The 22,324-nt window shown below is 34.6% G+C and overlaps 1 protein-coding gene across 18 annotated transcripts; it reads left to right on the top strand.

Annotated features, from left to right (window-relative positions):
- Positions 1–12,958: 12,958 nt before the first annotated feature.
- On the top strand, positions 12,959–21,836 carry LOC147404946 (uncharacterized). Of its 18 annotated transcripts, none has more exons than XR_015178000.1 (11): positions 12,959–14,242; positions 14,387–14,493; positions 14,848–14,939; positions 15,321–15,417; positions 15,834–15,909; positions 16,237–16,367; positions 16,541–16,694; positions 17,285–17,335; positions 17,427–17,715; positions 18,689–18,788; positions 20,999–21,836. XR_015178000.1 is itself a non-coding variant. In XM_086441075.1 (11 exons), the coding sequence occupies exons 8-11, from the start codon at positions 16,662–16,664 to the stop codon at positions 21,154–21,156; spliced, it is 531 nt and encodes a 176-aa protein (XP_086297201.1). In that variant the 5' UTR covers positions 12,962–13,766; positions 13,939–14,242; positions 14,387–14,493; positions 14,848–14,939; positions 15,321–15,417; positions 15,834–15,909; positions 16,237–16,367; positions 16,541–16,661; the 3' UTR covers positions 21,157–21,832. The 18 variants fall into 18 exon arrangements, 16 of the variants coding, with proteins under 16 accessions (XP_086297203.1, XP_086297206.1, XP_086297208.1 ...); XR_015178001.1 differs by lacking the exon at positions 20,999–21,836 and adding an exon at positions 18,905–19,332; XM_086441075.1 differs by lacking the exon at positions 18,689–18,788 and having other exon boundaries at positions 12,962–13,766; positions 13,939–14,242; positions 20,999–21,832.
- Positions 21,837–22,324: the final 488 nt, after the last annotated feature.

Raw genomic sequence — 22,324 nt, 5'->3', positions numbered from 1 at the left:
GGGGTAGTCAGATTATCACCACTCTTTTAATTAACCTATCACAGAAAACCGAGGTCAAGGGGCGATTATGATCAGTTTGAAAACGTATGGGTGCGTCTAAAAACTTCACCAAAACAGCGAGGGATATGTCAAAATCAACCGAAATAATAATAAAAGTAGAAAAAAAGACAAAGGAATCTAAGGGTATCCTCTACTTTTTGTTTCTTGTGGACAGATTTGAACTTTCATTAGCATCTAGGCAATGGCTGTCACTTTCCGTCTGAAATTTTATAACCTTAAACTATGTTATATGGCTCGTGGGTAGGTAACGAGTCCACTTTGTCCCTTTTTAAACCAAAATGGTCCAAAGGTTACTTTGAAAAATGAAGTAGCATCTCGCATCAAACTTTAAAATTGGAGGAAAAAGTAGTGAAACAAAGATTATAAGACAGAAAAAATGATATAAAAGAATTTAGTTTTTCAATAGAGAGACGAATGAACCACAACGTGAAAAAGGCTTATATTTGATGGCCCAAAACTGTCGAATTTCATAAAATTTTACGGATCAAAATATCAAAATTTTCATTTTCGACAGATCGAAACCGTTAAATTAATGGAGGATGGGGAGAAATTTGATGGCTCTAAGCCGTCGAATTGGGGATCATCAAAATTTTCAATGGCCATAGGCCGTCAAAATTCCCTTTCTAAAATTTGTGGACTTTGGTCCGTCGAATTTTCTTGTCAAAATTTTCAGTTTTCACATAGTGAACCATCGAAGTAATCTCTCTCTATAACAAATGACGAAGCAGCTTAGGAGAAAGAAAAAGAGATATATCTTTGTTTATTAACTTAAAGAAATCATATGACAAAGTAACTCGTCATCATCAAAGTCTTAACTCAAATATTTGAGGTTAGCTAATTAAATCTTGCGCTTCTCTCCGTATAATGTCATATGTGAGTCTATACGACTAGCGTACACTTTTCGCATATGTAATTTCGCATATTACATATGTGGTGGTATATGCAACAAAAAATAAAAAATTAGAAGAAAAAAAAAAGACATTAAAAATCTAGAAAAATATATAATAATTAAATAATGCATAAATTCATATTTTCATTCATAAATCATATTTCTTACATCAAAACATGCAAGTAAAAGACTAAAAATAGTCAATTATCAAAATAAAATAAAAAATTGTTAAATGTTCAAATAGTCATAAAATACATGAAACTGTTATAGAAATGTTAATTGACCATAATAGTTAGTTTGATACTCTATACAAACATCCATGATTCATTGTGGAACATTTCTACTAGGATCATCATCATTGTTGTTTTCATTCTCGTCGTTATTAGAGTCATCACCCTTCTCCACATACACATTATCCTCCTTAATTTCTTCGTCTTCAAATCTCACCAATTCTTCATCTTCTTGTCCTTGTACTGCTCCATATTCATCATCATTCTTCTAGTTGATTCGACCTTCAATTAGTGACCCTTATTCTCCGGCTTGAGTTTTCTCCAAGTGCCAGTGCAAAAATCATTTTCTTAACTTGAGCCTGAGTTAGATCATCTCCTTTGAATACAGGCTCATCCTGTACATTTGTGATTCACAGATGATTTGTGGTCAGATCATTAATAAAAATGGGATCATAGAAGTCAAGATTCTCTTTTTTTTCAACTTGAATTGCTCAAGCAATTTTTTATTGTATTGCACGAAAAGCAAGTCATTCAATTTATTTTGTTCTAGCATGTTTTTCTTTAAGTGTGGATTTGTTCAATACATAATAATTTATAAATATTAGATACTTATTTATATCATTGAAATAATGAAATAAAATATTAAGTGTTTTACTTAGTTCTTATTGTTTACAATATCAAATGTGTTCCAATTGCGCTCGCAACTCGATGTAGAACATGTTAGGCCAAAAATTCGTATGGTCAACCGCTTCAAACATAGATCCTTCGTAATAGAATCAACTCCATATGTTGACCACCAATCAGCTATTGTATACAATATACATCAAAAGATTACATTTAAGTATTTATATTTAATTATAATAATAGTGATAAGATAAAAATAATTAAATAAGTCAAATAACTAAAGTCTAAATCTAAATATTAAATTTTTTACTTGGAATTTTCATTGTTCTATGTCTTTGGACTATATCTCTTCCAAAGATCCCTTCATAATTCTTATTACGATCGAACTGTGTCAATATTGCATTGTGTTCTGTCTAATCAGGGACTATTTTTTCTAAAATGTAAAAAAAAATCCAATTATATGTGTCGAATCCATTGCATCTTGATTGACAGATTGAAAGTATACGATTGGATTAAGGATGTAACCAACTGAATATAATACAGATTTCATTTGGCTATCACATCTCTTATAAATACTATAAATTTCTTTCATGATATTGATGTACTTCTTTTATCTTTTCAATGACTTTTTTCATTGCCTCAAATGGAACTAAATTGATGTTTTGCTAATTTTCAGATTTTTGATTCATTTACTATTTCTTGTATAATAGTAACTAAATCAAATAGACAAGAAATTATTTTCCTTTTTCATTTTAAAAGTTTAAGATTCAAATAAATGTCTCATTCCAAACTCTCTATTTTTAATTAATGTTGGACCGCAATTTAATGATATATATAGGGGAATGCGAACGTCCAATATTTCATGGGGATGTTAGCATTGTTCAATACTTTTTATTCCAATATTACTACTCCTCATTTTGTCTTTTACTAAAAAAGACAAGGGTGTGTAGACACCCCAATTTTTCCTAGGCCGAGAAGTCAGATGGTCCAAAGACCATTTTGAAAAACTTTTAAGCTTGGTCGAACCTTGCCTTCGGTTAGGCCATATTTAATCTTGGCATGCCCTCCCCCATGCCAAAGGTAATTTTTGGTATGCCCGAACCTTAGGTTTGGCCATGTTTAATTTTTGTTTGGTTGAACCTAAAGTTCGACCAGACTTGTTTTTTACTGAATTACCCATGTGTACTTGAATTTTATTAGGGAGAGTGACCCACTAACCCCTCTTCTTAATAGCTTTTCCCTCAAGAAATCTCTATTTTTACTCATTTACCCCTCTTCAACACTCCAATAAATTCCATCACTTTGATCTTCCCGTAATTTCCCAAATCTCTTAACAAAGACTTTGTCTTGTTAGTTCCCTACTCAAGGATAATTACCTCCCTAACCCAAGTTTGTTAGGACTAATTCCTACCTTTACCCATCTAATATTCTTCAAAATTCAAAGAACTTTCATAACATCCAATTTAAATTGACTATCTTCCAAAGTCCATGACTACTTTGTCCTTCTTAGAGAATTTTCTAGAATTTGTGACAATTGATCCCTACTTTGCTGGAGATTCTCTCATGGTAAGTAACTAAAGATGCCAAACACTTATCATCTAATTGCATACCATTTGGCTTGGTTTCTTCACAATTGACTCAACACCAAAGTCTTAAGACCACTCTACCCCTCCCAAAGAATTTTCTAGAAATTATTAGTTTTTACTAACTTATACATAAAGCGGACAGAGGAAAGTTAGCTAGTGAAGCGTATGATTATTAGTGGTAAGTAATCCCTTGATCATCATGATTAATAAGACCAATAGGTGAGTGAAAGACCATCAAGGTTGAGGAAAAAATGGATAATTGTGATTTTTCCATAAAAATTTTTGTGAAATTATTGAGAACTTGAAGATTTGGACCAATTTATCCCCAAAAGTTTCCTAAAATCCTATAAATAAGAGACCCTTCCAAAGAAAATAAAAGGAGATCATTTGATGATTCAAAATTCTACCCAAATCTCTCTCAAACCTCTTTAAGTTTTCCTATTTTCTCAATTCTCTCTCAAAATCCATAGAATAAAAACCTAAGAAAAAAAAAACCAAGGTGGAGTTAAACCCTCCATTTTTTCCCATCTAATCTCCCTATTTTTACTACCTCTTTTTTATTTTCAAGCATTTTATTTATTTATTTACAAGCTTTCTAGTTTTGTAATGTAGCTTTCTTTAATTTCCCTTTTTGAGGTTATTCCCCCTAATAAGTCCTCAATAAGCTCACTGAGAGCATTAGATTAGGTTATTTTACTTTTGTTTACGTTTATGCAATTCAATTTCTATATCATAGATGCTTTCAATTCCTTACAATTTCAATTATAGAATAATTGTTTTTTATCTTATTTCTTTTGATGGCAATAGAACTAGAGAGTAAACCCTCTTCGAAAATAATTTTCTCTTGATAAGCCCATCACATTCATACACTTTGCACACAACCACTTAAAATGATTACAAGTTAAGATGTAAGTCTTCCTAGGATTATATCCAATCTTTAGAATCAACAAAAACAATCCAAAAATGGACACAATCTCATGCATGTAGTCTTGATTCCTATATGATATGGTTCAAATAATGAATCTTATCAAAGGATCAAACAAATAAACAAAGTCTCCCAAGGGCACATAAGCTAGTTTTGAAGCTTTGAGACCCCAAATGATAAAATCCAGGTATATTTCCATCAAAGTTCCAAGTTCACAAAAAAAAATCTAGCAAAAACCTACTTCTAATAGTGGCTTTTTTTATAATTTTCTCTATTTTAAAATTCAAAAATGAGTTTCTTAATTCACTTTTGATTAATCAATGATAACCATCTTAGGATGAGAGGAACAATGTGCATAACACCTTCCTTGCCTCTCATCCGAGCCTCCTTACCTTAGATTTTCTAGGTAAACTTTTTCCCTTTTATTTTTAGATGTGTGAGTCACTAAAAACAAGATTTTTAAATATTTTTTATGGTGCCCATTCACACCTTAATTGAATAATAGTGACTTCTAAACTCGTATAGATGAGTTCAAACCCCTGACGTTTCGAAGCTCACATATCTATAACTTGGTGACTCTACTAGGGAAAACCAAGGGTTCAAACCAGATTCTATTGATCATTGGTGACAATTTTGAGACATTAATTTGCTGGTTTTGTGGCTAACTTGGTTTTGCTTCTTTTATTTTATTTTCTTATGTGTAGTAAATGTTATAATAATGTAGAATTGTTTTCTTTTTGTTTTTTTTATTGATTTTTCTTTTCAAGGTTGGCACACATTGATTTTTAAAATTGCACTTGTATACTCTCGATCATAGCCAATGCACAAACCACCTATTCTATAAAAATTATTAAGCCCTAGAGGCAAGTAACCTTACGCCTCATAGGTTGTTCACCTTGAGAAATGGAAACGAAAACATCCAACTCAATCACCAGCCAATAACATACTTGCTTCGGCTTGTGTGGAGGTCTGAAGATTTGAGAACCTTCAACCTACCTATCACCAATCATGTATAGCCTACAGTTAGAGGTTTAGGATACATTCTTTGAAAATGAATCCCAACAGATTGTGTGCCAACTCTTCAAATGTCTTGTAAGTCCGAGTAGACCCTCGAAGGTCAAAATTATAAGGTCGTTCCAAGTATCCATGTAATAGAGTGGGATTTCCCTCTTTTGGTAACAAAGGGAATTTACTTTGTTGCTAATTTGACTCTTTCAATTCATGCCTCAAGGTCAAAACCACTCAAAGTTGGTTTCCATCTCAAAAGGTTCGAAATCCATCGATGAAAGTTGAAAACAGATGTTGGGAAATTTTCTTTATAGGGAAAATCCAACATGGGAAAATTTTTGTTATGACCGAACTTTAAGTTTAGTCAGACTAGCCAACCTTAAGTTCAACCTGGGCAAAATTTTAGCTTGGTCAACCCTTAGCTCGGCCAGCTTATTTAATCCATGAATGCCCTATTTCTGCCAAAGGCTCTTTTCGGTGTTATCTGCACTCAAATTTGATTAGGATAGTAATTTATGAATAGAGAGCCCTTGAAGGCCTTTCCCATTGACTTTTAGACTAAAATAAGAACCCTTTTGACTATCCTCCCTCTTAACTTCTTGTGGTGAGCCTAGATTCAAATCAAGTGAGTTTTTTTTTCGACCATTACTCTCATTTAATGTCAAGTCATAAGGTTCTTTAGGTTTAGGGATCATCTTGATCTTAGGTTCAAGTTTATGTACCCTCAAGGTCATCCCAATCGTTCCAAATATAGAGTTAGTGCTCAACATCATCACCTAAATGACAATGATCAACCTTTACTTGTGTTAACCTAATCTATAGGATAATCCTAAAGGACCTAGGAATCCACTCTAAAATCTTTATTTGATTCAACTCTTTAATGTGTGGTGTTTTCTCGTTCTAGACCTAAGATTACTTGTTCCTTAGACTTAGGTCTATTCATAGGTCTAGAAGTATTTACCTATGCCTTCAAGTTAATGTGGATTCTTGTTTCCTAAGGAGTCTTTCATTATAAGTTACCTTAGAATGCATATTAATCCAAAGGGCTTGAAAAGTCTTACACCCAAATTATTTGGGTGCACACTTAATTCTTTTCCTTAGAATTCTTGGAATTCTTATGAAGCTTAGCAGGATCAATATACATCTATTTTAGGTTTGTTAGAACCTCTAAAGCTTGACCTCACCTCTGGGTCACTTCAACATTCTTCTCCGGCAAGGGTCGGATATGCAATCAATCCATACCTATTTTAGGTTTGTTAGAACTGTCAAGCTCGACACCACCCGTGGATTATTTCAATATTCTTTGCCGACAAGGGCTAAACATGTGATCTATTCATACTTATTTTAGGTTTGTTAGAACAGTTAAGATCGACCTTACTCGTGGGTCACTTCAACTTTCTTTGTCAGCAAGGGTAGTGCATGCAATCAATTCTCATCAATTTTATGTTTGTTAGAACCTTTTAAGTTAGACCCCACTCGTGGGCTACTTCAACATTCCTAGCCGACAAAAGTCGTGCATGTGATAAATTCTCATAAATTTTAGGTTTATTAGAACCTTCTAAGATCAACCTCACTTGTAGGTCACTTCAACATTCCTCGCCGGCAAAAGCCATGTATGCAATTGATCTTCATGAATTTTAGGTTTATTAGAACTTCTTCATATCAACACCACTCATGGGTCGCGTTTATTCTTCGTCAACAAAGGTTGTGTATTGTGATCAATTCCTTATCCATTTTAGATTTGTTAAAGATTCAAGCTTGATCCCACTTGTGGGTCACCTCAATCATCCTCGTCGACAAAGATCGTGCAAACAACAAATCTATATCTATTGTAGGTTTGTTAGAACCTCAGAGCTCAATCTCGCTCTTGGGTCGGTCATTCCGCATCAACGAATACCATGTGAACCTTATTCAAAATTTCATGGGTTCAAATCTCATACACTAGAGATACCCCCTTCCAAGGTTCAATGGCAAAGGCAAGGTGACCCTATACGATAAACCTCTTTTAAGACCTTTGGAGTTTAAATATGATACACTTGAGATACCTACTTCCTAGGTTCAAGGGCAAGGCGGCCCTATACAACAAACCTCATTTAGGATCTTCAAAACTTTGTCTCATACACCCGAGACACCCAATCCAAAGATCTAGGCATAACATCAATAGAAGAGATCTTATTTAGTATCTCTTACATCCAAGACACTTAGTTTATTTTATGTCTTATACATTTGAGAAATCTCTTCTTTTCATCTCATAGATTTGGGTCTCTTAAAGATCTTCGACCTCTTAACAATCACATTAGGTCGAGCGTTTTAATGTTAAAAGTTTTAAGTAGAGACCTATTTTCATTCTAAATCTCTAAAATTCTCTCAAACTCTCAATTTTAAAGATCGTTTTAGATTGAGTGTTCAATTCTAGAAGGTTCAGACAGGGACCTTCCTCAACTTCTTATAGATCAAGATCTCTAAAAGATTATCAACCTCTTAAAGCTCACCTTAGGTTGAACTTTAATATTAGAAAGTCTAGACAGGGACCTGTCTTCATTTCAAAAAGCTCTAGAATTCTCTCAAATTATCAACCTTAGAGATCGTTTTAGATCGAGTATTCAATTCTAAATGGTTCAGGCAACGACCTTTCTCCACCTCTGGTACATCCAGATTTCTTAAGGATTCTCAACCTCTTAAAGGTTACCTTAGATCGTAGATCATATCTTTGGACCTCTTTAATTTTAGAAAGTCTGGGTAGGGACCTATCTTCATTTCTATACTCAAACTTCCTCAAATTTACAACCTCGCATTTTACTTCGTAGATTGGGTCGCTAAAAACCTTTGGACCTCTTAAAGGTCAACTTAATGTGTTTTTATTACGTAAATCAAGTCTCTCAAAGACCTTTGAACCACTTAAAGGTCAACTTAGTATACTTTCGTTTTGTAGATCGGATCTCTTAAAGGTCAGTCTTAGAATCCATTTCTTTCCCCTCATTCCTTCCATCCAAATCACTTAAGGGTCTATTGTGGAACTTCTTAGATTCCTCTAGGTTAGTTTTTTCTGCATTCCTTTAAATACCAAAAAAAAAAAAAGTCACAATTAAGGTCCTCATTTTTTCCACCTAACATTCTAGGGGCATCTCTGATTCTGCCACGAGAGGAGGCTATTACACAAGCTTAACTACAATTTTACCATGGTAAAAGGAATTATTATCTCTTATATGATGTTACTAATGCTAATATGATCATTCTTATTTTCAAGGTATCGAGGATTTATGCAAAATCCTTTCATCACCTTTTTAGGCCATTCAGGCCTTCATAATAAATAATATATATATATATATATATATATATATATATATATACATTTTTAAAAAAAAAATTCTTTAAGTATTCGCTTTCCTCCCAAGAATTCTAATAGACTTTCTTCCTCGAGAGGGCTTAATTTAGAAGGTCCACTTTTATTAACAAAAATCCAAAAATCCAAAAAAATTATAAAGTCAAAAGTTTGCAAAGATCTTTGAACTAAAATGAGCAAAACTTGAGCAGCATGTGTATGATTTTGCTTCAATCTCATAAAGCATCACGAAAAAATGTTCAATTGAATATCAAGGAGAGAAGCTTAGTTAATCTTGGTTCCAAAATTGTCAAAAATCAAAATCTTTTTAATTCTTCAAACAAAAAAAGAATAATTGAGTTCTTGCAGCCGTACCAGGACTCGACAATCCTTGATCAAATCAACTTGGATAAGAGGCACGTAAACGTTTCCTGAAGATAGTCAAAGCCTCATGTTTGAGCAAGGGTACACGACAACACTATCTCTAGGATTCAATATAGCTTGGACTCAATCTTATTCCTCTACATGTTTGCACTACTCTATAGGAACTTTTACTTTATCTCTTTAAAATGTCTAAATGAAAGATGGAGAAGAAAGAAAAATTCTCACAAAGAATAGAGTGAAAATTGAGAGATGCGAGAAATGAGTGAAATACCAAAATCAATGGAATTGGGGGTTTATATAATGGTGGAGATGAACTTAGGGAACTGTATCACAATTCTTTTTTTTTTATTGATAAGCAGGGGCTAAGGGACCCCTCCCTAAAAACTAAACACTACTAAAGAGTGTAAATACAAGATAAATCTTTTTCAACAATTCTTAGAAGATCTGACGGTAAATTGGATCTATCCTAAATAATAATAAAAAACCATCCGAAACAGCCCCCAATTTTGCTAAAAAATCCGCTATCATGTTTGCTTCTCTCCACTAAAATTCAAACTCACATTCATCAAAACATCTAGCTTGGTCTGCAATCTCCATTAATGTCTTTTCACACTTCCAAGAATTTGTAATTTCTTTCGTTATACATTTGATTGAATACATCGAATCTAATGAAATCAGGATTCATTTGAACTATCTCAATCTTGCAAATCGCATTGTTTCTAAGATTGCTTGGATTTCAATCTGAATAATGTCTTCTTCCTCGTTATTACTATATCCTACAAATTGGACTGTCCCATCTTTATCTCTCTCAATGAAACTCAAACCTGCCTCTTGTGATGATAAAAAACCATCTGTGTTGATCTTCAATACATTGTTTGCTAGGGGAACCCACCTTAGACGTTGACTCACAGCTGGCGCCAACGAGATTTTGCATGTCCAGTTCTTCAAAATTTGCAACGTTACCTATGTATTTTTGTTTTCAACAATCAGCCCATCAAATCGTTTTTTCACAACCTCTTCCACCTATTTAAAGATCACTTCCTTTTGAACAGACAAATCAGAAAATAGTCTATTGTTCATTTCTTTCCAACACAAATAAATCACTGTGTAGAACGTTGTGTACAACATTTGATTTATCTGTTTGTCTTGAAATAGCACGTTCTTAATTACCTGCACTTCCTCTTCAATCTTCCCCATACCAATTCTTTTAACTCGAAATTTCAACAGACATTGTGTCCATATCCATCGGGTATATGGGCATTGAAAGAAAATATAATCGTTAGTCTCCTGATGATTACAACATAAGGCACATCGAGAAACCCATTTAAACCCTTTCTTGTTAAGATTTTCCATCGTCAATAATTTCCTTTGAATTGCTAACCAAGCAATAAAGGAAAACCGTGGAATACCTTTCTTACTCCAATAATATTCCTCCACCCCACTAATTCCTGATCATCATCTGACACTTCATAGGCTGATTTTGTAGAAAATTGACCATTTGGTATTAAGCTCTAGACCACTTTATCCTTTAACTGCATCTTAGGGATTTGAGTGGAAGAAATTATATCAATAATTTCTTCCATACGATCATTATAAGTTCTTGGAAAAATCCATCTATTCTTTACAATAAAATCTCAAATAATTGCATTCTTGTGGCTATCGAATTGAGTAATAATTCGATTCCCAAATCTAAAAATAATTCTCCCTTCCTGTAGCCAAGGGTCTCTCCATATTTTAGTGCTTTCACCATCTCTAATCAAGAATCGAACATGTTTCCTCACGAATTCTCTTTCTTTCAAGATGCCTCTCCAAGCCCAAGAAGCATTATTTGGAGGTTGGTATCCCCAAATATCTGCATCCCCCACATATCTAATTCTCATCCATTCCGCCCAAAGAGAATTATTTTCCAACAATCTTCAAATAATTTTGCCCTGCCAATTTTATTTATATCCCTAAGTCGTCGAATGCCAATACCTCCCTTTTCAAAAGATTTGCAAATTTTTCCCTAACTAATAGGATGAATAGCACGAATAAGGGAAGGACCACTCCACAAGAAATTATTAAAGGTCTTCTCAATTTTTTTCAAGACACTCACCGGGATATTGAAAGAAGCCGACCAATATATTTGGAAACTAGATAGAACTTATTTAATTAGCTCTAATCTCCCCGCATAAGATAACAATTTTGATTTCCACCCCTCCACCCTAATGGCAACCTTATCGATCAAAGGTTAATAAAGTGAATGAGTTAATCTAGAAGAGAATAACGGGAAACCCAAATATTTAATAGGAAAATTCTCCTTTGAAAAATCAAGAATCGAGAAAATATGATTTTGATTTTGGCAAGATTCACTGAAAAAGATTTGGCTCTTTACTTCATTTACTTGAAAACAAGAAACATTGTAGAACTGATTCAAGACATCTCGAATAGATGAAGCTGAAGAACCATCATTATTTGCAAAGATTAGAACATCATCCGTAAATATCAAATGGGACACTCCTAGAATGCTTGAAATATAAGGAATACTCAAATGATTTGAAGAAAACTATCCATTGGTTGTTTCTGATCATTTTTTGAACTTGAAACAGATTCTCCTTAGCTCTTTCCTTCCGATCATGAACATTATCGAAATAATTTCTATTCCATTCTCTAATTGAAAATTTAACCAAACAAAGCTTCCTGGTGAGTTTAAACATAGGAGTTCCCCTTATTACATGGTTCCAAGAATCAATTATATTCTCCCTAAACCTTGGTTTTCCAATCCACAAAGAAACAATTTAAAAACTTTGGGACCCCCCATCGAGTTTGTTGGAAACACCAATTTTAAGGGAACATGATCCGAAACACCACAAGGCAAATAGCTCAATCTCATTTGCGAAAATTTAACCAACCATGACAGATTGATTAATGCCCTATCCAATCTGCATAAAATTCGTCTCTCTCCAACAGATTTATTTGTCCATGAGTATCAATCATCATTAGTCCTCAAGTCTTGAACACCAATCGAATTAATAAAATCATTAAATTCTCGCATTGCTCAGCACGAAGCTGGTTTTCCTTCAACCTTCTCCTCTTGAAATCTGACTGTATTGAAATCTCCAAGCACAATCCATGGTTCCTGGGTACTAAGGAAACTAAGGTCTACCCACAACATTCTTCTATTTATCTCAAGGTTTCCAGCATAGACAAAAGACATGTAACTCACAAATCCATCCCTCAACCGAGTAACTCTACAATGAATGACTTGATTTGATTCAAAAAGTTTTTGAACAAAGAAGCATAAAGGATTCCATCCCACCCAAATACGACCATAATAATGAGATGCATAATTATCAATGAATTTTCATGATTTCCCCAACCGTTTCTGAAACTTCGTTGCATCTACCTTCTGAATTTTAGTTTCACAAAAGCCCATTAGCTCAACCTTCTCATCCCTGATAAAATATGAAATTGCAATTCTTTTTCGTGCAAAATTTATCCCTCTAACATTCCACATTATAATAGGCATTATAACAATTTAATCGAGCTTCCATCTATAATGATGGACCGTGATCGTTAGATCTATCAATAGCTTCAATCACCTGCTTCTTCTTTATATTTTTCATCCCCTATTTTTTTGCAGATGTCATATTGTTTCTGCTGCAAATCTCATGGACTACATTATGTGAATCTGTCAAACCATTGCTGCTATCTTCAACCATCTGATCTTGATTAGCAAAATGAATTGTAGCTTCATCTCCTAGTGCTTGAAAAGCATTAGTAATTCTCATTGGTTGAACGTTCAAAACCACCTCAAGATTAGCATCAACATTTGGATTCTCCTCTCCCTGATCCACTCCAATTGGGCTGCCCAAAATCGATCCAGATTTCCTTGAAGTCGACCCACATTTGTTAACTACCATATTCCATCCCTCTTTCGTTGGAGTGAAATCAGGAACCAAACAAGTATCTTTGACCACAAACTCCAAATCTCCCTCTTCAATCGAACCAATTTTTGAATTTGAATCTATCTCTCCTCTATTTTCGTTATCATTATTTGTCACATCATCTTCATCTTCCCCATTGCTCTCAGCCATGCCTGCTTCTGCTACAACAACCAAACTCCCACTCACAGCCTATTTCAATTCTTCCTCCACGCTTTTCCCACCCAGACTACTTGCATCCTCATCTACTGGTTTTGCAGCCCAAGCCAAGATAATTCTAGCAGGTTTAGTTTTCTTAACTTTCGGGCATTGATCATGGCTATGATCAAATGTTCCACACAGCTTACAAGGCTTAGGCTTCCATTCATAAGTCACTCGTTGATTAAATTTCTCTCCATTTTCCTTCTCTAGTATGACTATCTCCGAAAAATTACTGGAACAATTAATCTCTACACATAAACGAGCAGAACCAAGCCTAGACATGTTCGTTGTTACCTCATCAAAATGTAAGGGGATACCAATTCTGCTTCCTATTATTCCCAAACAAATCGGATACCAATACTGAATTGGTAACTACGGCAGATGAATCCAGATTAGAATCGAAAAAAGCATATCACACGTAAGTTTAACATTGACAAACCATTTTCGCAGAATTAAAGGCCTACCTCCAATGCTCCATACTCCAGAATTCACACTACGTGAAAATCTTAAAAATTGGCAAAAAAATTTGTTGGGCATGGCCCGATGAATTTTAGAAGCGAAAATTCCACGGCCATCAGCCCACAAATTTCGAGTTTCTAATTTCCATAGACATAGTAAGTGTGATTTTTTCCCCTCTTTCTCTCATCTCTCATCTCTCTCACTCACTCTCTCTCTCTCTCTTTCAATTGTGAGAAGCTATCCCTCTCGATTGATCTCTCTCTGTCTCTCTTCCTCTCGATCTCTCTGTCTCTATCTCCCTCGATCTCATCTCTCGCTCTCTATCAGATCACTCGATATCTCTCTTCGTTTCGAAGTGATCTCGATCTTTCAACATTGAAGATGATGGAGTAAAGTAGAAGCCATCAACCTAGCATCGAAGTCACTCTCCAAATTTCTCAAGTTAGTGGATCCATAATGTTGTTCCGACTGTTGAAAATGGGATATAGGGTTTCTGATTCCATAAGCTCTTCGATCTCAAAGCTAAGTCGAAGCTAGATCTGTTGAACCAGTTGAGGGATTTGAAGCCCTCACAAGCTCTACTCCGTGTTGCAAAGATCACTGGTGGAGCCCCCAACAAGCTTTCCAAGATGTATAAATCTCTCTCTCTCTCTCTCTCACATACACACACACATTTTCACTTCAGATCTCATTAATTGAATCATTGGATATGTTGTTTAATTGTTACTAAGTACATCGATTTGAATTTTTTTCTTTTGAATTCTTATGGATGTAGTAAGGTGGTGAGGTTGTCGATCGCTCCGTTTACTTGGTTGGGACAGGTTTTCTTCAATTTTTACAAATCCATTGCATTCATAGGAAAAAATCGAAGGGAAATTGCAGGTCATTTTGGTCCCTTAGTTATGTACTATTTCTTAAATGAATTCTTAAACCTTGCTTCTTGTACTCCATTTTACCACTTTGTGTCAAAGGTGTGTGCCTCATATGCATATGCTAATGGTGGCAACTTGAAGTTGTTGTTCCTCATAACATAAAAGTCAGATACTTGTGATCATGTTTGGTGTTTGCTCAGTCTAGTGTTAGAAATTTATATGTGATTCTACAACAAATGTTGTCTATTATCTCCTTCAAATTTATAATAATAGTTTCAATTGTGTGGTGGAACTCAGCTTCAACTCTCCAGCTGTCAAAATGTTGAGTTTTTTTTTTCTTTCTTCTTTTTTTAATCTTATTTAGAGATGAACCAAGCAAAGCAAGACCCAAATCTTGTAGCATTGTCTTGCCAATTCAAAGCTACTGCCATGGAGCTAATCTCTGTTCTTGAGCAGGTAAAACATTTGAAGGATTATCAATGTAATCTTTGCTCTTGAGCAGGTAAGACAACCTTGACTGAAACATTCCAGGACAATCTGATATATTCAATGTTTCATTTTGCCAAAACCAAAATGCCTGGGAAGAAATATTCTAAATTGCTATAGAACTTTAAACTAATGTTTCATTTGTCAATTCGTTATTCTTTTCTACTTTTTTGGTGGTTAAACTGGGATTGAACTTGTGATTTGGCAACCTGTGTGTCCTAGTGACCAATGTACCTTTGATAACATGGTCATTGATATTCCAAAATTTATGACACTTTTCCAATCTTCTTTTTTACTTCATTTTATTACTTTTGGATTTGAATGCAGTTTATCTTTTGCATTTCTTTGCAGTTGTTTCCCTACTACCTTGCAGAGTATGTTTGTCGAGTAATGAGGGTCTCGCCTTTCAGATATTACTGTGACATGATCTTCAAGGTTATGAAAAGTGGTAAGAGATTTGTTCCTTTTAATGAACCTGACATTATATGAATCCAAAGTTGTTATTTTCTTGATCATATGATTTGAGTTCTCTAACGTTAGTAATGGTAGTTACACCAATTAGCATCATTTTCTATTAGTCCACCGAGTACAAAGATATGATGGATTGACATGTGGGTCTATCCATCCTTTTTTTTAGTTTTTTTTTACTTTCCCATTACTAAAACACAATGTGATTATGTTGTGGGGTTTGTTCACCTATCATTTGTCCTAATATATAGTCTTGTGTGACTATTGATGTTGTCTTTTAGATATTTATCCATTATGCTTTTCTTTTCTTTTTGTGCTTCCTTTGCATTTACTATCATAGATTATCCTTTGTTAGGTCTTCGAACCAGGCGGGATATTAATCTTTGAAAATTTCAGTGCAGTGGATGCTTAAAGGCTCACAGGAATATGAAGGAATGAATTTATTGATATTATGAACAAATGCAAGTCTAAGGTACCGACTAACCCCACATATATGCATGTATAGGAATATAATTACCAAAATGTCCCTTTAAGTTGTTTTCACAAAATTCCCTATGGCATAAAAAGTCCCTAAAGGTCCAATTTCATAATTCTTAGTAATGATTCAAAGAGAAGTGATTCTACAAAAGCACTTCGGTTGAAAGCAATGGTGTCCCAAATGAGCCTAATTCTACTTTAACAGGATTTCGTTTGCACTAAATTGTCTACTGTGATGAATATTTCATCCAAGTCACATATAGTTACTACATTGAGGTTGATTGTATTTTTCTTATTCTGACTACTATGTACAATGTTGGAGATGTGCATAAAATTATGTGGAAGCTGAACAAGTCAATTGCAAAAGAATTACTACCTACACAACCTGTAGATTTTGTAATTGAACCATGGTGGGGAGTTTGCCTAGTTAACTTTACACTTGAGGAATTTAAGGTGAGGATCAGTTCATGCTTCAGATTTTTGAATCTGAATTTGATCTAGAGCATACACCTGAATAAAATTCTTACATGATACTCGCTGGGCATTTCACATTTAAATACCGATACCATGTGCTCATAAATCTGTCTTTGTGTGGTTGACTTGGAAACTTTTTCTTACTTCTATAGAAACTCACTGAAGAAGAAACGGCAATAATAGACAACGTTTGTAAGGAGGAAGCAAATTCATTTGCTCTTTTTGATCCTGACAATATAAGGGGCCTTCACCGTTGAGGATTAATCTACTTTGATGTCCTGCTATATCCGGATGATCGATTTAAAGGTAATCTATATACGTTCACATCTTATGTTGAGCAGTTTCCCCTTGTAAGGTTCTTAACTCAAAATGTTATGTGCAATCAAAAAGGGGATTCTTGGTATATCTTTGTCTTTCAGCCCTTCGCCAAGATCACCAACTTAACGAAGCTCTGTATTTGTTGATGTGTGGGATGTTACATTGAAGTATGGCAGTATCTACACAAAAAAAGGATTGTAAAAAATTTCCATTTTTTTGTCCTTCCCAATTTTACCGTCATCATTTTTCGAATGCTATGAGTTGAGGGTGGCATAATGCATATGAATATGGCCTCTAATAAGCGAATGGCGAAAAAATGGAAAATTTTAGTTAATTGATTGATAAATGATAATCATAATTCCATTTCTTTAAGCTAAACTCAACTACCTCCTAAAAATGGTTCTGGAATTGAAGCAACTCCTTACTTGACCTTAGATTTTTTGTTATCCTATTGAAGAGTAAGTTTCATTTTTCAGCTTTTTTATTTTTATTCTTTTATTGAAGAATTAGTTCCTTAACATCAATGTCAGAGTTGCTGATAAAATTAACTAAACTTTCCTCTATTTTCCTTGTGACAGATTATGTCATGCTTGCAGAGAAATCCTAATATTTTGAAGTCCTTTCTCCAGGTTACTATATGCTGCTTTTGTTGTTTCAAATGAGAATGCAACTGTTGCTGAACTGGCTGCAACATTACATGCTGACCTTTCTCAACTACAGGCCATTGCATCTTTTGCTTGTCGCTTGGGTTGGGCTATAAAACTAATTGATCCAGCTTCGGTTCTTCAAGATTTGAGCATTCTTGATCCTCCTAATATAGTTTTTAGTAATGATGAAGATGGTTCTCATGATAGTACAAACTCAGCAAACATGCTCATGGATGACAATGTTGTTCCACAAGATGGTTCACGGGTGGAAAACTGCAAGGCAGCCCAAGGCCTTACTCACGTTGCTTTTGTCGTTGATGCTAACATAACATTCTATCTCATGATGGGTTCTGTTTCACCAGGTTTGCTTCTCTTCTGAAGGATTTTGTGATCATCAAAGTTATATGTTTCGTAACTTGACACAATCTGAACTAAATGACTCACCTGGCTTGGTAACCTTGATCATTGCAGTATGGGAATGACTTTTGGTATATATATATATATATATATATATATATATATAGATAGGGGACGGTTCGAGGGACGTGTTGAAAACCGACTACAAAACTGATGCTTCTCATTCGTTGGATTTAGGGGAACGGACATCTGAGAATGCGGCCCTTGTCAATTCCAATTTAATGAGAAAGAGTTTATTTATTTGTATAAAACTCCTTCATTTTTGTTTTTTCTTTAACTAAATCCAAATCCAACGAAATAACCCCTTCATCTCCTTTGAACCCGATCGATTGAAAACCCTTCTCTTTTCTCTCCTGACTGAAACCACAGGGAATCTTTCTCTCTCTCGATCGACCTCGATCTCTCTCTCTATGCAAGGGGAAAAAAAAGAAGCAAGAACAACTAGCTATGAAGGTGTGGGTAGGGCCATGTTGAGCTGCCATGACCCATCATCTCCTCTCCTTACAGAAATGAGAACATAGTGTCTCTTTCCAGATCAAATAGACAGGAAAGGTAAAAGGGATGGTCATGTGAATTGAGAGAAGATACTTGAAATTGAAAGACTGCTTACTACCTTTTTCTTTGATCCCCCTTCAATAATTATGTCTCTCAATACTAATGCAATTAAATTCACTTTCCGATCTGCCAACAACAATATGATAAAATCATCCAAATTGCAGCTGGTAGGAACTAACAACAACAACCCAACTTGGGTTTAAGTATTTTTGGTTTGGCTAAAAAGATTCCAAAGAGAAGATATAATTAAGTTCATCTATATTCATGTAGAAATTATATACATTTGTACTCATCGGTCCTCTCTTCCACTTCTTAGAAGCTCTAACTAGATATCAAATACCCATCTTAAATTCTTTTTGACAGGTTTATTATGCTTGGGACATTAGAATTTGAAAACAGAATCATCAATAAACAGGAAATCAAAGGAGAAACATTGCCACGATTCAACGATGCAGGATAAGATGTAACTCATGCTTGAGGTTTTCTACCATTTTTTAGAATTCCCCACACTTCATATTTTAGTATTTACTTCATATTTTAATCTGTTTTTTTTTTTCTTCATTCTTCACTTTTCTTTAGGAAAGGATCTCCCCTCTGGCATTGTGTGGTATGAGACACTGAACTAAAAAGCAGATTAGGGTACTTGTAAAAAGGCTAGTATTTTTTTTATGATCTCTTGTCTAGATTTGAGTCGCATTGAGAGATAGAGAGTGATATTCAATTCCTTGTGATTTCAGTCGAGAGAGGAAAGAAAAGGGTTTTCAGTCGATTGGGTTCAAAGGAGACGAAGGGGTTATCAGTTGAGTGAGAGGGAAACAGAGAGTTATTTCGTTGGATTTGGATTTAGTTAAAAAAAAAACAAAAATGAGGGAGTTTTATACAAATAAATAAATTCTTTCTCATTAGATTGAAATTGACAAGGGACGTGTTCTTAACTGTCCGTTCCCCCAAATCCAACGAATGAGAAGCATCGGTTTTGTATTCTGTTTTCAACACGTCCCTCGAACCGTCCCCATATATATATATATATATATATATATATATATGTATGTATGTATGTATGTATGTATGTATCAAAATATATGGCCTCAAATAAGTTGAGAGTGGCATATGAATATTTTGAGTAGATAAAAAATCCACAAAAGCCCATTCAAATTTATTTGTTCTCTCTTTCCTGATTATCTTTTTTAAATCAGTCCGAAGAATATTTTTCGCAGCTTTCTTTATCTAATCCATTTTTTTCCTTGATAAATTATGATATCTTTAGAGTGTTGGAGATATACAAAGATGAAAAATTATTCCCAAGAACAAGTGGACATGAAATAAAAACAAAAATGTACAACTATTTCAGAGAGTACTGTTCCCATCTTCCTTTTATCTATTCTTCCACTTAAAAAATGAACTCCTTAAAATGGAAACTAACACTCACTTCTATTCATTTTCTATATTCAATAAATCCTAAACTTCCATTACAAAATAATGTTGCCTGACAATGGGTTCTCAGTTTTATTTTGTGATCATAAAGTCAGAAATTGCTGCTTTCCTATGAGATGGCAAGATAGAGGAACCTTATTGCTATTAACTTCAGCTTGCATATTAGTCTCATGCTGGTGTATGGCCTTCATTATGGGGTTCAATGAATGACCCAAGAATACTATTTGTTGTGAAGTGCTTCATTGAGGAAGATTGAGCTAAATTCGGAAGTGAAATATAAGATGAATTCTGACTTGCATTTGTAATGGAGATTCATTGTCCATCATAACGAGTGTAACAATGTTTGGAAAAATGCAACATAGATGTGCTGCTTAAGATTTTCTCTGTTCATGTTCAGAGGTGGACTCAAGTGATTCGAGATCAAAACCATGAGGGTTCAAGGACAATTTTTTAACCTTTTAGAGGTTGAAGGTGACTCACTGAATGCTATTTGTTGAACAAGAGGAGGTTGGAAATTGTGCTAGAGATTGTTATAATTAATCTGCTAGATGTTGAACCATTGTATTATCTCAAATGCTAAAGATGCAATGGCTTAGATCATTCCCTTGCTAAGAACGGCGTGAATAGAGGTTCATGTATGTGGAACTTTCTTCTCCGATTGCCTTATCGATCATTATATTATAGCACTCTCGCTACTTACCCAAAATAGGGGAAATCTTCTATGGTATTTAGTGATGGGTCTTGGGTGTTGGATATTTTCATAAAGAAAATTATGGGAAATAGGCATCGCATATTCAATTGCAGAATCAGAGAATGCTAATAGTCCAAGGAAGCATTTGATTTCCATGCCTAGGAAAGATAGATGTTCGGTTTGAATGCTTTTAGCTTATTGATTTATACAATTGTTTGGAGGAGAGGTTTTCAATACATTTTTCGGTTTAGATGTTCGGTTTGAATACATTTTTAGTTCAGTGATCTACATTTTTCAATCATGAATGAACTCAAAAAGGTGGTTCACTAGTATAACTCTCTAGAAAATTAATTTGTTGAGTTCCACATTATTTTCTCATCACTTTGATCGGGTGGGAAGACCCGGCAAATATATTTGTAATTGATAGAGGTTTCTCATGGTTATGATAACATTATCATTATTTCCTTGCCCCAATTATTTTTTCTGCTATTGGATTTAAGTAAATCATCATAATGATGCTAACTTGGCTCATTTATTGCCCTTTTCAGGTTTGAAATCTCATGCTGTGACACTATACGAAGCAGGTAAACTAGGTGATGCTAGCATTGCAGAACTTTGCAAGGATCTTACTACATTAGAGGGAACAAAATTCGAGGAGAACTGCAGGAATTTGCCAATCATGCATTCAGCTTTCGGTGTGTTTTAGAGTGTCTATAATCAGGTGGAGTTAGTGATGAAGTGGAACTACAATCTTCAACCTCTGATGTGGCTATTTCTCTCGTAACTGATGTCAATATAACCAATGAATCTAGCAAAATTGTTACAAATGAATCTGGGCTAAATGGTGATGAGGATCATCTCAATTTGAGAAGCACTTTACGAGAAATACTTTATTGGAAGATAGTGGTCGCTTTAGGGAGGACTCCAAACTGAACCCCAATTACGAGAAAGATGGGAATTCTATGCGAACCGTTAGATGCAAAACCGAAGTGGGGTGACCCACCTCAAGATAATAATGGAAACATCACATCTTCCAATCCAGCTTCAAGTGATCATTAATAGCCATCAGAACACTCTTCCTGGTAAATGGTGTGATGACCATGTTGTGACAGTTGAAGGAAAAGTCCACACCACCGAAGATCCGTCGTAGCCAACTTGGTTCAAGGTGTGTACGTTCTAGAGCGGGATCGCCAGTTGCATCAGCAAGAACCTCAAGCTCTTGCACCCCCCTAGTGGGAGTTCTTAAAGCTATCGGGATTAGATGGAAGTATTGTTGTGAATTAGTTGGTATTGCAATGATACGTTTTGTGTTTGATTTCTAATTGGATTTAATGTGAATTGAATTTTTAAGGTGGTCAAGATTTGGTTTCCATGAATGATCTTTGTTTTATGAATTTTTTTTCTGGATTTTTTATTACTATTTCAATTGTTGTGATTGGTGAATTCCATGACCATCTTATTGTTTGTTAAACCTTCATATTTGACGATTGTAGATTATATAATTTTTTTTTTTTTTTTGTAGCTCATCTTCCAATAATTTGACAGTTAAGTGCCGTCAAAAAAAAATTCTATAAGAAAATATTTGACAGCCATATTTGATGGGTTGGTCTGTCAAATTTCTCAAAATTTGACGGACCGAGACTGTCAAATATGGGCTTTTTTCACATAGTGTCAGCACCATGTTATAGTCCTCAGAATTACTAAATTTAAATAAGAAAAATCCATCTTTCATTGATAACATCTCCATGTTTCCTTTAATTTTTCATTCTCTGAATCACAATTTTCAGTCCTTGAAAATAAGGACGTTTCCCTATAAAATTCCCCACTAGAGAGTTTTCCCATCTTAGTCCTTCAAAGACAATTTCTTCTTCTGG

The sequence above is a fragment of the Akebia trifoliata genome, chromosome 4, assembly GCF_017979445.1.
Source record: "Akebia trifoliata isolate Shusen 1 chromosome 4, ASM1797944v1, whole genome shotgun sequence".
Classification (NCBI taxonomy): Eukaryota; Viridiplantae; Streptophyta; class Magnoliopsida; order Ranunculales; family Lardizabalaceae; genus Akebia; species Akebia trifoliata.
The sequence above is the reverse complement of the archived record's forward strand: the minus strand, read 5'-3'. Positions and strand labels throughout refer to the sequence as shown.

What these genes read in the sequence shown, in the direction of transcription:
- LOC147404946 (XM_086441077.1), top strand. Translation starts at nt 16,662, where the DNA reads ATGTCCTGCTATATCCGGATGATCGATTTAAAG. An exon ending in TTTTGAAGTCCTTTCTCCAG is followed by an intron (nt 17,336 to 17,426) that starts GTTACTATATGC and finishes TCTCAACTACAG; the next exon opens with GCCATTGCATCTTTTGCTTG. An exon ending in GATGGGTTCTGTTTCACCAG is followed by an intron (nt 17,716 to 20,998) that starts GTTTGCTTCTCT and finishes TGCCCTTTTCAG; the next exon opens with GTTTGAAATCTCATGCTGTG.